The sequence below is a fragment of the Mycteria americana genome, chromosome 15 (assembly GCF_035582795.1).
Source record: "Mycteria americana isolate JAX WOST 10 ecotype Jacksonville Zoo and Gardens chromosome 15, USCA_MyAme_1.0, whole genome shotgun sequence".
Lineage (NCBI taxonomy): Eukaryota > Metazoa > Chordata > Aves > Ciconiiformes > Ciconiidae > Mycteria > Mycteria americana.
In genome coordinates, this window is record NC_134379.1 from 2,954,167 (window position 1) to 2,968,067 (window position 13,901).

Consider the following 13,901-nt stretch of genomic DNA (forward strand, 5'->3'; position numbering starts at 1 on the left):
AATATTCTTTATTTAAATTTTGCACATTGCGCTTTAACATATTACATCCAAAACATTTTGCAAATGGATGTCTACTTTGTAAAATCTTATATTCAGCTCATTGTCATTCTGTACAGAATTATAGGTACAACATTACTTTGCCACTAGTTTGCTTTTTGTAAGTCTCACAGTAAGAGAAACATTTAATGAAAAGAGATGGCTTAAATTATGAGAGGCTTGCACAGCTACTCAACTAAAGATACAAGCCTGAAGAAAGAACAAAATTAATGAAATCACCTCCACCAGCCTCCCCAAAAAACCAAGAAAAAAAAAGAATCACATTAATTTAAGATAAAATTTTGCCATAAGTCACTAAATTAAGTTTTTGAAAGAGAAGGCGCAGTAGTCATCTTGAGAATTTCAGTGAAAGACAGAGCTATTTTATTGTATTTAGTTCGCTCCAGCCGTTGTCAACCAACCATTACAAATGGGCCTCTTGTGATCATTTAAGCGGCAGTATTTATTAAATTTCTCCTTCAGATGCTGTCGGTATTGTTCTCTATTGCTGTAAAAAGACTTGTTGTTTGCCATAAAGGACTGTATTTCATCTTGTGAGATAAAGATTTCCTCATCAGAAGTGCATTCAGACTCATCCTACAAATGAAAACAGGCATTTAAGAACTCAGGCATTGCCCTTCCTGTGCAGTACACCTCTGCCCACTGGACGCGTTGTCTACAGTTCCTCTGGAGACAGACGCGGCCTTCGTGTCGCGACACCACAAGTCTCAGCTGGCTAATCCAGTCACCCGACTCACACACAACGCTCTGCTAGTTTCTGGGTAAGAGGCAGCCTATACAGTCATGAAAGCTACCAGAATAAGCTTCAGAGTCTTAGCACATTTCCATTGAAAGAGGATGGCTTTTATCAGAGTTTAAAAAAGAAAAAAAACAAGAATGTAAAGCAAGGAGAAGAAGAAGGGAAGGAAAGGGAGAGAGAAGAAAGTCGTCCAAGGAGCCTATAGTAGCAAGTAACATTTGAGGCATGAAGGCAGCAATAATGCCCGCTTCATTTTATGGAATAATACGATCCTTGATAATGAATATTTATCACACAAGTCCTGTCACTTGCATTCCAGTGACAGGCAATTTCTCCTCCCCTGCAAAGCATCTGGGTTATATACTTTACAGAGAACATGCAAAAGCAAACAAACAAAACACTGGGAAAGTAAGCTATGAATCTCAGGTTGAGTTACGTTCTCCCTTGTAACAGTTCTGCAGTGCGATTTGAGTTCTAAACCCCATCCTCAATCCCGAGGATTTAAAGCAGTATGCCGCGACCTAAAATTCAAAGTAAGTGGTTACTTACAAGGAGTTCCACTAAGCTCTTGGCACCTTTTCCAGTATCAGGAACAAGTGACATTTCTGTAGGTTCTGCAAACTGTGACACATTTTTCATATGGTCAAACCAAGGCAACTGCTGCCCGCTTTTTTCTGAGCTACAGCAGCTTTCAGCATGTGTGTCTTTGGTCTTGTCGCGATGAAACTCTGTGTGCATAATATTTCCTGAGGTCTCTCTGTTACCTGGATCTGCCATACAGCTTCCAAGTTTCTGAATCTAAAATTGAAAATAGCCTGTAATGAACTACGAGCAGTGTTAAACCTGAAACATTCAGGTTTCAGGTGGAAGCAGAGGGAAAGAGGAAAGGAAAAGTTCAAAAAAAAGAGCAAGGATACATTTAAAAAAATATATATGTGGGCCTGGGGAGGAGGGGGGAATGGCATGTTAATTCACCGAGAGTGTGCAAAAGTGCACATGCTTAGGAACACAGGAGAGAAGAGACTCCTTCCGCCACAACCTATTCTAGGAAGGACCTCGATTTCAAAACTTGGATGGAGACGTAACAGAAGATCCTTGTTACCCCGTTTACAGCATTAGTCACAACTGAAATGCTTTTGTAATGACTTTAAAACATATGCATTTAAATAAGCATTTTGGAATAGCTATGTTCCTTACATGTTCATTCTCACACTTCAAAGTTTTACTTTTCTTTTTCTTCTTTTTGTTTTTGCCTTTTGTGTTATTCTCTTCCGAATTAGCCCAACATTCCACACAGCTATCTCCATCCTCCTCTTTGTCATCACAGCGATGGACACACGAATCATCTCCTGCAAAAGACAGGGAATTTTCTTCTCAGATACTTACGTTTTGCGGATACTAAACCACTATTACGTTCTTACCAGACCTACCATTTTCATCGTGGTTGCAAATGCCTTCAGTGCAGGCCACATCCGATCCCTCTCGAGATCCTGTTTCGCTGCCCTCCATGCTAGATGAATAGCCGCAATCACTACCATTGCAATGCGGAGATAAACCTGAGACGAAGTGAAAAGTTACGGTAATCTACAGTAGCTGTTGCATATTTTTTAGTTATGCCTCTAACAAGAAAGAATTCTTAGAAAAAAGTTACTTTTAAAAACAGCCGAGCACTGTTTACCCCATAAATGGTCAATGTTTTTAAAAATGAAAAATAATGACATTTAACATACCTTTCTTGATTTTAGGTGAACCTAATAGGGTACCACTACTAGGACAGGTGCAAGAAGTGCTTTCATTAGTAACAATTACTTCTACACAATTGTTAGCTTCTTCGGTGCTACCACAGGCTTTGCAACTACTTTCCGTGAAGTTCGAATTTTCCTGAAAACAAAACCAAAAAATACTTGCAAGTACTGAAAGTAGCTCAGCCAGTATCTTTATAAAGGATACTCTTTTCACAAGAAAAAAAAAAAAAACACAGCTGACACTGGTAACAGCCACAGCACTGCCTATAATTCTTCAGAAGTACAAGACAACTAAAAAACAACCCCACTACTTTCCCCACAATAATGTGACCTACAGTTAGCCCATTAAGTTCGGTCAAGAGATCCAGAATAATAATTGCCCTTACTCAGTCAATTATAGCTTTCTCCTCTCCAAAAATTCAATAGTAATTGTCTGCAACTAGCATTTGAATTCCTATATTCTAAGTGATCTTTAAGAAATGATAGTTGAAAAACATTCTGGCATAACCTGACCCCCTAGATTTAGGACTTTTTTTTTTTTAAAACCCCACCAAACCCCCAAAAGCTAAGGAGTGCCAGGCAACTACTTTACAAAAAGACTGTACGAATCTGAAAAAGTATTAAATTCCACTAGCGATCAAAAACTAGTTCCCAAAACTGAGATACACTAAAAACCTCTCAAGAATTCTAACATGGAACAGTGAGCTGATGAGTGAAGCACCAAATTAGAAATATAGTTATTTCACACCAGCAAAAAGCCGCAGCTACCAATGTTTACCTTTGCTTGATTTATTTCCTTCTCTTCTGTTGCCTGCAAAGGAGTAGGGATCTCACACACACACTTATTTTTCCGTCTGTTCTTTCGTTTTTGGCGCTTCTTCTCTTGTTTAAGCTCTCGCACTCTTTCTTCTTCTGAAAATTCTTCACAGAGCTGTTCCAATCGACTAATACCCTGTACTTTTTCCACAGCCATCTGTTTATAAGAGGTTAGATCTATTTATAGATGTTAACACAATTCAAGCTTTTACATTTATAAAAAAGGAAGAGGAAAATAGCTGGTAAGTGCTTTTTATAATAAAGTCCCAGCAACACAACTATTGACTATAGAGGAAAAATGCCTATCCAGATTTAGTCACTAAATTTAGATTGCTGGAGAAGATACACGCATGGGGGGAGCACTGCGTGTAACTTATGGCCCAGATTTGCAGTTCTCAGTGAAAAGTTGTGGACTTGAATGCATTTTTGGATCTGTTTACATGGTAGAAACTCTGATTGTTTAATAAAGAAGCACAAAAACCCACATTAGAACTACTGCTACAGAATTCCTGCAGTTCTTTGTCTAGGGTAACCAGTGAAAAATGTAACTGATTTTCTAGGCAGTCCGATTTTAAAGTGTAGCCGTTTCTCAAAATATAGGAAGCATCTAAATATGTTCCTTAGTATTAAATTTAGAGCAAATATCATAATGGCACGTCTACATACAAAGTTCCAAGAATACAGTTAAACTAGTAAACTATTCTGGATCAATGCTCCTACAGAGGTAAAACTGAATTCACAGGGTTTGTTTTGGGTTTTTGTGTGTGGGGGTTTTTTTTTCCCCCCAGGTCACTCTGGGAACTCCTTAAGTCAAAATGAGACATCATCATTCCCACTCACCTTAGAACAGTTCTGTACTTCAAATTCATAGCCAACCTTGCATACCAGTATAATTACCTGAGTTTTACAGTGTCAATGAATTTTCAACACCGTACTTTACTAGATTAAAAAAAACACCAAGACAAAACCATTGGGCTGTACCCAGCCCAATGCCACTTCCATAGCATTCTAAGTCTTTAAAAAAATTGCTTGTAAAAAATTCCAAGAACTAACTAGATTAGGGTTCCACTATGATCTTTCCCAAACTGATTTTGTTCCTCCTTCTCTGATGTTTTAGAAGTTTTTAGAGAGGACAGTCATTATGAATGGAAGATAAACATAACAAAAAAGATCTATGTCATACCGAAGGGGAAGTATACTATTGGCCTATGCTGAAAGAACTCCATGGAGTTCTGTCTGAAGTTCAAGATCCCACAGGATTACAGAGTGCACTTGGAACATGCTGAATGCAAGAGTTAGCAGTTGTGTTTGTAATTCAAAAGCACAGCCTCCATTTTTACCAATAAGCCAAATAAAAACTGTTGTAGCCAGAGCTACTTTAAACGCTATCAGGTAGAAATACCTTCACTGTGAATTAAAACCACAGAAGATCCAGCGTAATGTGCAGCTTGGAAAGTAAAAGCAAGCCTCAATCTTTTATGTTCCAGCAGACTTCACATCAGAACGCAACTCAGTTGTGCTATGCATTGATATTACACAACTGTTGCCTGCAGTGAACAAGGGATTGAACGCAACACCCTTGAAGCTCCTTCCAGCCCAACGTTAGCAGAAAGCAGAAAAATAATTTTAGTGAAAATGCACAGTTACTATAGCAATTCAAACACAAGTTAGATAAAATTTGATTTTTACCTCAAAGCTTTTGCGTAAAGCATCAACACCTAGGTAAAAAAGCATCTGCCACGTTTGTTCCTCAGCCCGCAACTTTTGCCAGATTCGATGTAATCTTTCATAAAGATGAATACCCAGGCAGGTCAAAACTTCTTCTTGGGCTATGTCTATTGTCTTAGCATGCCTTTCTCTTCGTCTAAAGGAAGAGTTGAACCAAAGTATAGTATGGTTAAAGTAGCTGGAAGTCTACCAAGAAATCAAAGCAGCTCAATGATGTATTTTCTTTATGTACAACTGAAGATATGTTTGCATGAACAGCTTTTTAAATCGAGTTCTGCTGTGCTGCATGCGGATGCAAAATAGAAAGGACCAGGTCAAAACCACCACTACATTCCTGCCATGCTAATCTGTGCGTGGCACCGTTAAGCTGCACTATGCCTTCCAACCTGGGACGTCTGAAGGTGTTGCCCCATCAGTCTCTGCTTGCTCCTCCTAGGAGGGATCAGCAGAGTTTTAGTGCCAAAGAGATGCAGCCATTCTTTTGTCTCCTAGAATCTGTATTGAGTTTATATAGCAAATATTGCAGCTTCCTAGACATTTATGTGTCAGTTAACTGAAGCTGAATAAACACACATAGAAGTTTATACGTTACTTACCGTACAAAGTAAAAAAATGTCAGTATTAATCTGTATCTATAGTCTATTAAGGAAAAATCATTATAAAAGGATTTACCCTCCTAATCAAACAGTTACGATTGAGTTCTGAAGATACTGGGTTCAGAATTGTATTTTTCATTGGAAGCTTTTAAGATGCTAAAACAGGTTCAGAAATTACTAGAATATACAAATGGCGACAAAACTAAATCGAACACTTGGCACTTGGTAAAACTGCCAACCCAGGTTCTCTTTCTATTTCGCATATTTTGAACACCTCAATGAAAAAGCAGGCAGCCCTAGTGAGTGAACAAATGAACTAGAAGACATTTGGCAATTTCTTTCAGTCTTGCCTTCAGAGTTAAATGCACTTTAAAGTCAAAAGCACATACAAAATCTCCGCTACTTGGAAGCGCTATCTTGAAAGTCTACTTCAATATGAATATTTATATTCAGAAGTTTATTATGCAGCAAGGAGGCAAAAATCACTTTTGCAAAATACATTCAATAATAAAATAAAGAAGCAAAGCGCTAGATAGCCCACTCTAGCAAATTACATACTCATACCCTCCTGCGAACTCTGGTTCAGCTCGACCCAATAGGTGTGCGATGAAATCTGTTTCACAGCATACATGTATATGACGTTCATGGGGACAGCAACGCAAACCCTCGTAAAGTGCAGCACAGTAGCCCTTTTCTTTGCTGCAGTCGAGCTCACCAATAAGAATATTGTATGCCCGAAGTACTTTGTTTTTGCAGTCAGTGCAAAACCTGTGTTAAAACAGAACATAACAGAACTGAATTCTTATTCAAGCAGAAATTTAGACCCGCTTCGTCTAAGTTATAATATACTGAGCTATTTAATAGTGCATGCTATATTTAAACTAGGTCACATAAGGTTTCTGTTACTTCAAAAAGTAAAATAGTAAGACCTTGGCTGTAAGCCACGTAAGTTTACTATATGTATTATACTACCTATCGTATATTACAAGTCTGGATATCAACTTTCATGCTCCAAGGCATAAATCAGGCTAATTGTTAATATGAAGAAATTCCTGTACGGATATGCAATTCCGTATTTGTTCAAAGATCAGAAATCTAATAGTGAACAAACTGAATCATTAGTACAAGCCAGGACAAAATTCCTCTCAAGTAACACACTCCAAGTTACTTTACAGCAATTATTTAAAGTATACTCAAGTGAGTGATAAGCAATAAGAAAAAAAAGTTTCCACTGTTGCCTGCTGTGTAAGAGCGATGTTTCCACCACAAGCACCTTTAAACGTATTTTGAATTATTAGATTACTGCACAGATAGCCAAACAAGGTTTATTTATAACACAATGGATTCAATTTAAATACGTGACAGCTCAGATAACTAATATGAGAAGAGTATAGTTACGAAGTCTGTTATAATTAAAATACAACCAAATTAAGCTCATTCCATTTTATAAGAGGAAGTAATCTTCAAGAAGCTACAAAATCTCTTGCTGTATTATTCTAAAAATGCAAGTCAGACAAGCTGCTCACATTTCAGCTTTCAGCTTGAAAAGCTGGCTCTTCATGCCATCTCTGGATGGTGTTTTTCCCTTTCCTAGTTTGTCCAGTCACTTGACAACACTAAGTCAAACATATTTTGATGTTTGATAGAACTATGATAAATGGCTAGTTTCTGTGGTGAAAGGAAAGAAAACAGTAATATTATTGCAGGTTAGCATCAGGAACGCTGCCAACACCATGTTTAATATCACAGGAGATTCAAGTTATTTTGTTTCCAAAGTGTTATTTCCACACCACCACCACCCCCGCACCCATCTGTGCCCCCACAGTTTATATCAGAACCTTGAGACTACTGGAAATTAAAACTTTTTAATCAGCACGGTAGCTACCGTACACACGCAACAATAATTTAGTGGCCTGTTTTTCCCGTGCGAGAGAGACCTAATAGCACTAGCACTACTAAGTCATAAACAACTGTTTTAAAACAGTAATTTACAAGCAACACCAAGCCTAAAATCTGCTCCTATTAGTTTAGTTTGCATTATTTGGAAATTGCACATGCTCCCCGAAAACCTAGAAGAAGGCATAGTCCCAAACAGAGTAGGCTACTTGTGAAAGAGTGAAAGAATATACACAGTTTTAATGCATCAAACTGTAAATCATAATTTAATCCTAACCAAAAAAAATTAAGACAAATAGCTATGACTTCATCTGAGGTCTCCGCATTTCCCCTACCATAACCCGGAACAATAGGTAAAACGCAAAGAATATTTCACCAACTGTTACAACACAATCTGGCAAGGTTCTCTGTCACCATGAAGCTTAGATCTTCAGTTTTAGAAGGGTACCAGAAGAATCCTCTACACTTTTAAACACTGTGTGAACTCTACACACATTTTGATTCACAAAAAAATGCAGCGCGTATTCCTCAAAATGAAGGTGTGTGTCTGTTAACATACCTGTGTTTTCGTAGATAGGTTTCTAACGTTTCTAAAAGACAACTAGAGTCAATTAAAACTACTTCATCCCTGCATTCCTGGGACATGAGCTCCCACACATCCATCCAACAGCCCCTGCAAAAAAAAAATCATAAGAAACAAAAGACTGTATATTATCCTGCTAGGGGTTTAGAAGAGAAGCAAAATAAAGCATCGTTAGTTTACCTGACTGCTCCCTGGAAAGGTCCATAGTGGAAAGTGATGCTACACTTGCTCTCCTCCTTCCTGCTGTCTTCACTATTTTTCTTATCTGCACTTAATTTCTCTGTACTGAGTGTGCTACTGCTCCCTTCACTGTCACATAGTATTAAAAAACATTTTTTTAAACCTATACCATATATATTACGAACTAGTTCTTTTTCCTAAACAAATGCTATGAAAATGCTACCATGTTCCTTAATTGACTCTGAATCCTTTATAGGCTAAGCCTTAACTTCCAGTAAAGTTAGGGTCAGACATGAGATACAAATTTTGCTGTCTGTGCTTATAAACCCAGATTCATAATGACTTTTTAAGCCAGTAGTAATTTTTTTCAGAATATTACCTTAAGTATAAACATATACAAGTTTTAATACTTCTGGTAGATTAAATTTCATATGACGACTTACTAAAAAAACCAAACCAAACCAAAAATCCAGAGAAAAAAGCAAAACAAAAACCCCAAACTTCCACATATCTACCACCATAAGAAATCATAAAACACCCTACATTAAGTTTCCAAAATGTGTTAAGAAAAAAAACACTTTACAACACACATTTGCATATGCTAAAAGTACACTTACAGAGCAAAGAACAAACTTTAAATAGCAAGTCATGTTTACTTACAGGCTTGTCTACACTTGACATTTTATCAGAACGGTCATTTCTGTTTAAGCTTATGTATGGATACAACAGAGCAGGAAAACAGGGAAAGAAGCACTCCTATTTAATAATTAGCTCCTCAAGAGTATTTATGTATGCTGTTATCTACTTTGCCAGATCATATGGCTTGCATTTATGAGAGGTTAAAATGCTCCTTAGCCCCAAATGGAACCGCGTAGCCATAAACCAGGCACATTGAAACTGAGGACGTGAGGTACCTCTCAAGTGGTATTAGCTAGTTACGTAACTTGTATAATTAAGCATACAATTACAATTCAAAGCCTTTTTTGTGTGTATAAAATGCCTAACGGACGCAACTCATCTGAAGAAGTTTCTTGTAATGAAGTCAAGCAGAAGCTCTAAGTTGATAAATAAAATTTGTTCTGTAAGACAATTCTATTTGACGCCTCCATGTCTAGGCTGTTAGCGTATTTGCTTCCACTCAAGGCAACAGATTTATTTGGAGAAATATCAGTACTGATACACCCCGACCATTTCTGTAGCATAACAAATGGGTATCGACTGAGCAAGCAGAGTGCAAGCCGTGTTTCTTTAGCAAACTACACTGATTGTCCACAAGCCATGTTATCAGATAAAGCTGAAAGCCTTCCTTGCAGTACATTAAAATACTGCTCTTCTACATATTCCCTATCAACCTGCCAGCATTCAAAATACTAAGGGGATTTATCCCAGCATGAACTGAGGAAATAAAGGCAGCATTTTCCTCTCTATTCATTCAGTTTCAGAATTGTTCTGCCTTGCCAAAATGGTAAGTGCAGGTTCCATGATATACGTTCTTACACAGAAAAGATTAATCTCACTAAAAACAAAGCAAAAAAAATTAACACTTTCATAATGCTTTGAATTTTCTTTATTTTAAATAAAATATACCCCTACACCCCTATGACCTTTTGCTTGTGTAACATAAGCTTTAAACTAATTATATGAAATGCTTGTAACCAAAATATAACAGGAGATAATGATTAGCTACCACTATCCTCAAGCAGCACAAGTAAAAATCAAGTGTCAAATTCCACATGCCTAGCATCTCAGGGGATTTATCGAAACCCAAAGAGACTCAAGTCTGCATAGAAAAATACATGTCCTGCAACTGGAAACTATGACCAAGCTTTTGCAGGTTGTATGCTTAACCAGAAGCAGAACACAACTGACTAGAAAAGGTCCTGGACACTCCAGCTAAGCATAATAGTTTAATTTATTGGTCATCATATAAAAAAAAAAATAAAAACCACCCCACAAACAAGAAAACCTCCCCAAATCCATAACAGATTTACAAGGAGTGTTCTTCTGGTTAACCAGCTGGAGTAAACCATTTTAACTTCAAGACACAGAGGCATATATGCATCTTTTTCACTGGTGTATTCAAAACCTGCTGTCACATTTTGAGAAAATACATTTCACAGAGTTTTAGTTTTAACCCTGCAGCCCAACCACAATAAAGCCCTTTACTAACAGTTGTGCAAGGCATTTTTAATAATCCCAAGCAAAATGATGTATATTTGTTTAGCATGTACCCTTTCACCTCAATGCGAGAAAAACTGCTGATCAATCATTTTGGTGTAGAGCACAAAAACCAGTTTGCCTTTCCAGAGCATTGTTTATATGACAATGCAGAAGCCATCCATGGCCTGAGCAGACTATATTCCAAGTTATGTCCGATGAGATATGAAAAGCACATCAGACAGCACTGGTCTGTAATGGCCAAGTTGCATTTTGGCAACTGGTTTTGAAATTAAACATGGATATTTTTATACAAAAAACCAAAAACCAAACAAAACACCCCACCACCAAGTAAAAGACCCAAAAGCCGAGAGGCAAAAACGGAACAGCTAGAACTAACAAGCAAGTTTGGGAAACAGCTGGTTTCATACAGTAGCCTTAAACTTTATATGAAAGCATCACCAGTTGCCTTAGAGCGCTCTGACAGAGGGCAGAGGGACAACTCTCGCACCGAGGAAGGAGTACAGATCTTGCGCTGGGAGGGCAGAACACGTTACTGCACTAGTTTTGTCCAATCAATAAAGCGTGAGCAAGGGCAGTGGGGAAAGGACTAAACATCCTGCTGATAAGACTGTCACTCTTACTGCACAAAAAAGGACTAACTACCTTCTTATGAAAACCTATTGAGAAAGGCTCATGTCCTACAGCACACTGCCCAAAACTCTGTTCCTCTCCCCCACAACTATTTGGGTCCACTATAATTCAAATAGCTTGGAGATTACTACTCTGGCAAACAGGTAACAGCATAAGAATTTATCTCAATGCTTAAAAATGAATTGGTATCAATAGTTTGGTTCCTTACGGTATTTTAGATTGAATTGTGCATGTTGAACACAAACTTACCCCAAAGGTTTTGGTTTGTGTGTGTCCAGGGAGTGTAATTGACATCTCTTGTTCTTCTTACTTTTGGGAATTGCATCGATCATATCATTCAGTTTGGACCTACGGAAAAAAAGTAATTTAGTATTCTGAAAACATGGTTATCCCGAGAAATTTTTAAGGGATTGATTCAACTTATGTATCAGAAACAAGTATGCTAATGAACATTAAATCTAAAACTTTCTTCCTGTCCCCCATTTCTACTTCTTAGAACATACAATCCTGCAGTACACATGGAAAATACAGTATAGATTTTTCCAGACAAATCCTAGCAAGCAAGATAAAGATAACTCACATCTAAAAAGCTATTGCATAACTTCATAAATAACAGACCTCAAGCAATTACACCTATTTCAAAAGTGTAGGGAACCACTAAGACCACTTCATCAAGTTACGTTACCTCATCCTCCAAATCTCAATATCCCCAGCTCTGCACTAACCTTCCCTACTGCTCACTGGCCTGCTAACTGGAGCAAGAAGTAGAATGAGCTGAAGCCAACCGGAAGGCAAAGGCACACTGTGGTGAGCAGTCACTGTTTGGTCTGCTGACAGCTGAGAAACAAATGGCACTGAGACTGAGGCTATTTATTGTGCTAGCCAAACTCAGAAGGTTTAACTTTCTCAGTGTTACCTTTCTACCCAAGAGTAGAAAGTTTGGGGAGGGGCTGGCGGCGTTAATTTTTTTTTTTTTAATTTTATTTTTTACATGCAAAGTAGTGGGGTGAAAAAACAGTCTTCTTCCAGAGATGAAAACCCCACAGTGCTTACTTGAGATTAACGACTAAACGTTTAATATCGGTATCTTTCAATTGCAATCATAACGTTGCAATTGATGATATGAAAGATTAGGTCTTTTGGATTTGTTTTTTCCCAGTTTAGGCAATAGCTACTTTAACATGGCTGTAAAAGACAAGTATGTACTATAAGATTCAAACTTGCGATAATTTAGTATCACCAAGAAAGGTGCAAAGTCAAACGTGCAGAAGCTAGCTTTCCTTTTCCCCAGATAAGGATAATCTGAGCAGTTCTAGGACACTTACCCATGCACATAAAACAGTGTATAAAGCTTCTTTGCATCAGTCATACAGCTTCGAGTTACAGAAAGAACCCCCTTCGGCCCTACTGTTAGGGGCTCAAGTGCTGGATTTCCAGACTCCACAAGCTGAGAAAACAGACGTTCCACGCTACGACGACAGCCAACACACGGGACCAGCTGAGAAAGTGCACTCAAAACTTCACGCGATGTCACCATCATGGCAATATTTAGATCCTGCTGTTTAAGCATGCTATGTCTCTAAAAAAGAACAAGAAATGAAATAATTTTAAAAAATTAATAAAAACACATCTTGAACTGTTCAAGACTCCTTCGTCTTCAACAGCATTTCCGTATCAAAATACACTTGTGGAAACTGTACGCAGTGCTCAGAGTTTCAGGTCACTGTCTTACTGTAGATCACTTAAAATACTTACTGTACGAACAAAACCACACTCGCTAATATCATAGGAGCAATTCTGCTTCAAGTCTTACAGTCTGCCCTCTGAAAGGAAGCTAATATTTCTCTCCTCTTGTTCCCTCCTCCTACCACTCAAATCAGCAAATGCTGCTTCCGAACAAATGGCACACCTCCCTGTCCTTATCAGGAAGCCCTTTTTTCTCCACCCCAGCACAGATGTTTTAGTAAAGGGTCTCACATACAACTCTGCAAGTTTTCATCTTCTACTCACACTCATTTTATCTTTGGCACATAGAAAGGAAATTCCTGGACACTCATTGGCATATATGGAAATCTCATTTACAACAAACTTGTTGTGTTCAGACCAAGACAACTTAGCAATATTTTTTCCTGGAAGGCTAAATGCCATTTCACATTACAATTCTACTACCTGAAATTAAAAGAAAGCACACATTACTACTCAGGGTGAAACATTTTACTTCAGTAGCCAACATTCAACGTGTGCTAATAATAGAACATTAAAGAGAACACCTTCTAATATTTCTTCTGTCAATAAACAATTTAAGGAGCTTCTCCTGGTTCCTCTGTCAAACACATCCAGGCACACATACACACACAAAGCACATACCCTTCTATTTCTTCTTCTAACTGCTAAATTACTGGCTTGGACTTCATCAACACTGAACTGCCACTAGCACACCTATACAGAAGAGAGAGTCCCTTCCTCACACACCAGTCAACACATCTACATGTAGATTACCAGCACTACTAACACTTTCCAACATAATCTGTAAAAGCAGAGTCCCGTCAGCGTATTAATTGTCATTATTCCCTGGTTGTACAAAGTACAGCTTTGTAAGCGTAGTTGTATCTATACAGGGAATATTTTGCCATGATGGTATTTTCTGTATTATTGTCATATCACGCCACTTAAACACTCCTAACATAGCCTTGTCACAATTTCTAGGGAAAGAAAAGACCATACAACATAGCGAAACTAATCAATCCCAT

At 38.0% G+C, this 13,901-nt stretch overlaps 1 protein-coding gene across 3 annotated transcripts in view; it reads right to left on the bottom strand.

Moving 5' to 3' along the window:
- Positions 1-13,901, bottom strand: part of GGNBP2 (gametogenetin binding protein 2) — a 22,514-nt gene continuing 8,613 nt past the window's right edge. Inside the window, exons 3-13 of one of the 3 annotated variants that reach the window (XM_075518236.1) lie at positions 12,477-12,730; positions 11,401-11,499; positions 8,137-8,250; positions 6,240-6,449; positions 5,047-5,221; positions 3,320-3,514; positions 2,527-2,677; positions 2,227-2,352; positions 1,994-2,145; positions 1,346-1,594; positions 1-633 (exon numbers count right to left, since the gene is read on the bottom strand). In XM_075518236.1, the coding sequence (XP_075374351.1) occupies positions 430-633; positions 1,346-1,594; positions 1,994-2,145; positions 2,227-2,352; positions 2,527-2,677; positions 3,320-3,514; positions 5,047-5,221; positions 6,240-6,449; positions 8,137-8,250; positions 11,401-11,499; positions 12,477-12,730 (1,929 nt within the window). In that variant the 3' untranslated portion in view covers positions 1-429. The remainder of the gene's footprint in view (positions 634-1,345; positions 1,595-1,993; positions 2,146-2,226; positions 2,353-2,526; positions 2,678-3,319; positions 3,515-5,046; positions 5,222-6,239; positions 6,450-8,136; positions 8,251-11,400; positions 11,500-12,476; positions 12,731-13,901) is intronic. The other 2 variants (XM_075518235.1, XM_075518234.1) reach the window with 2 other exon arrangements.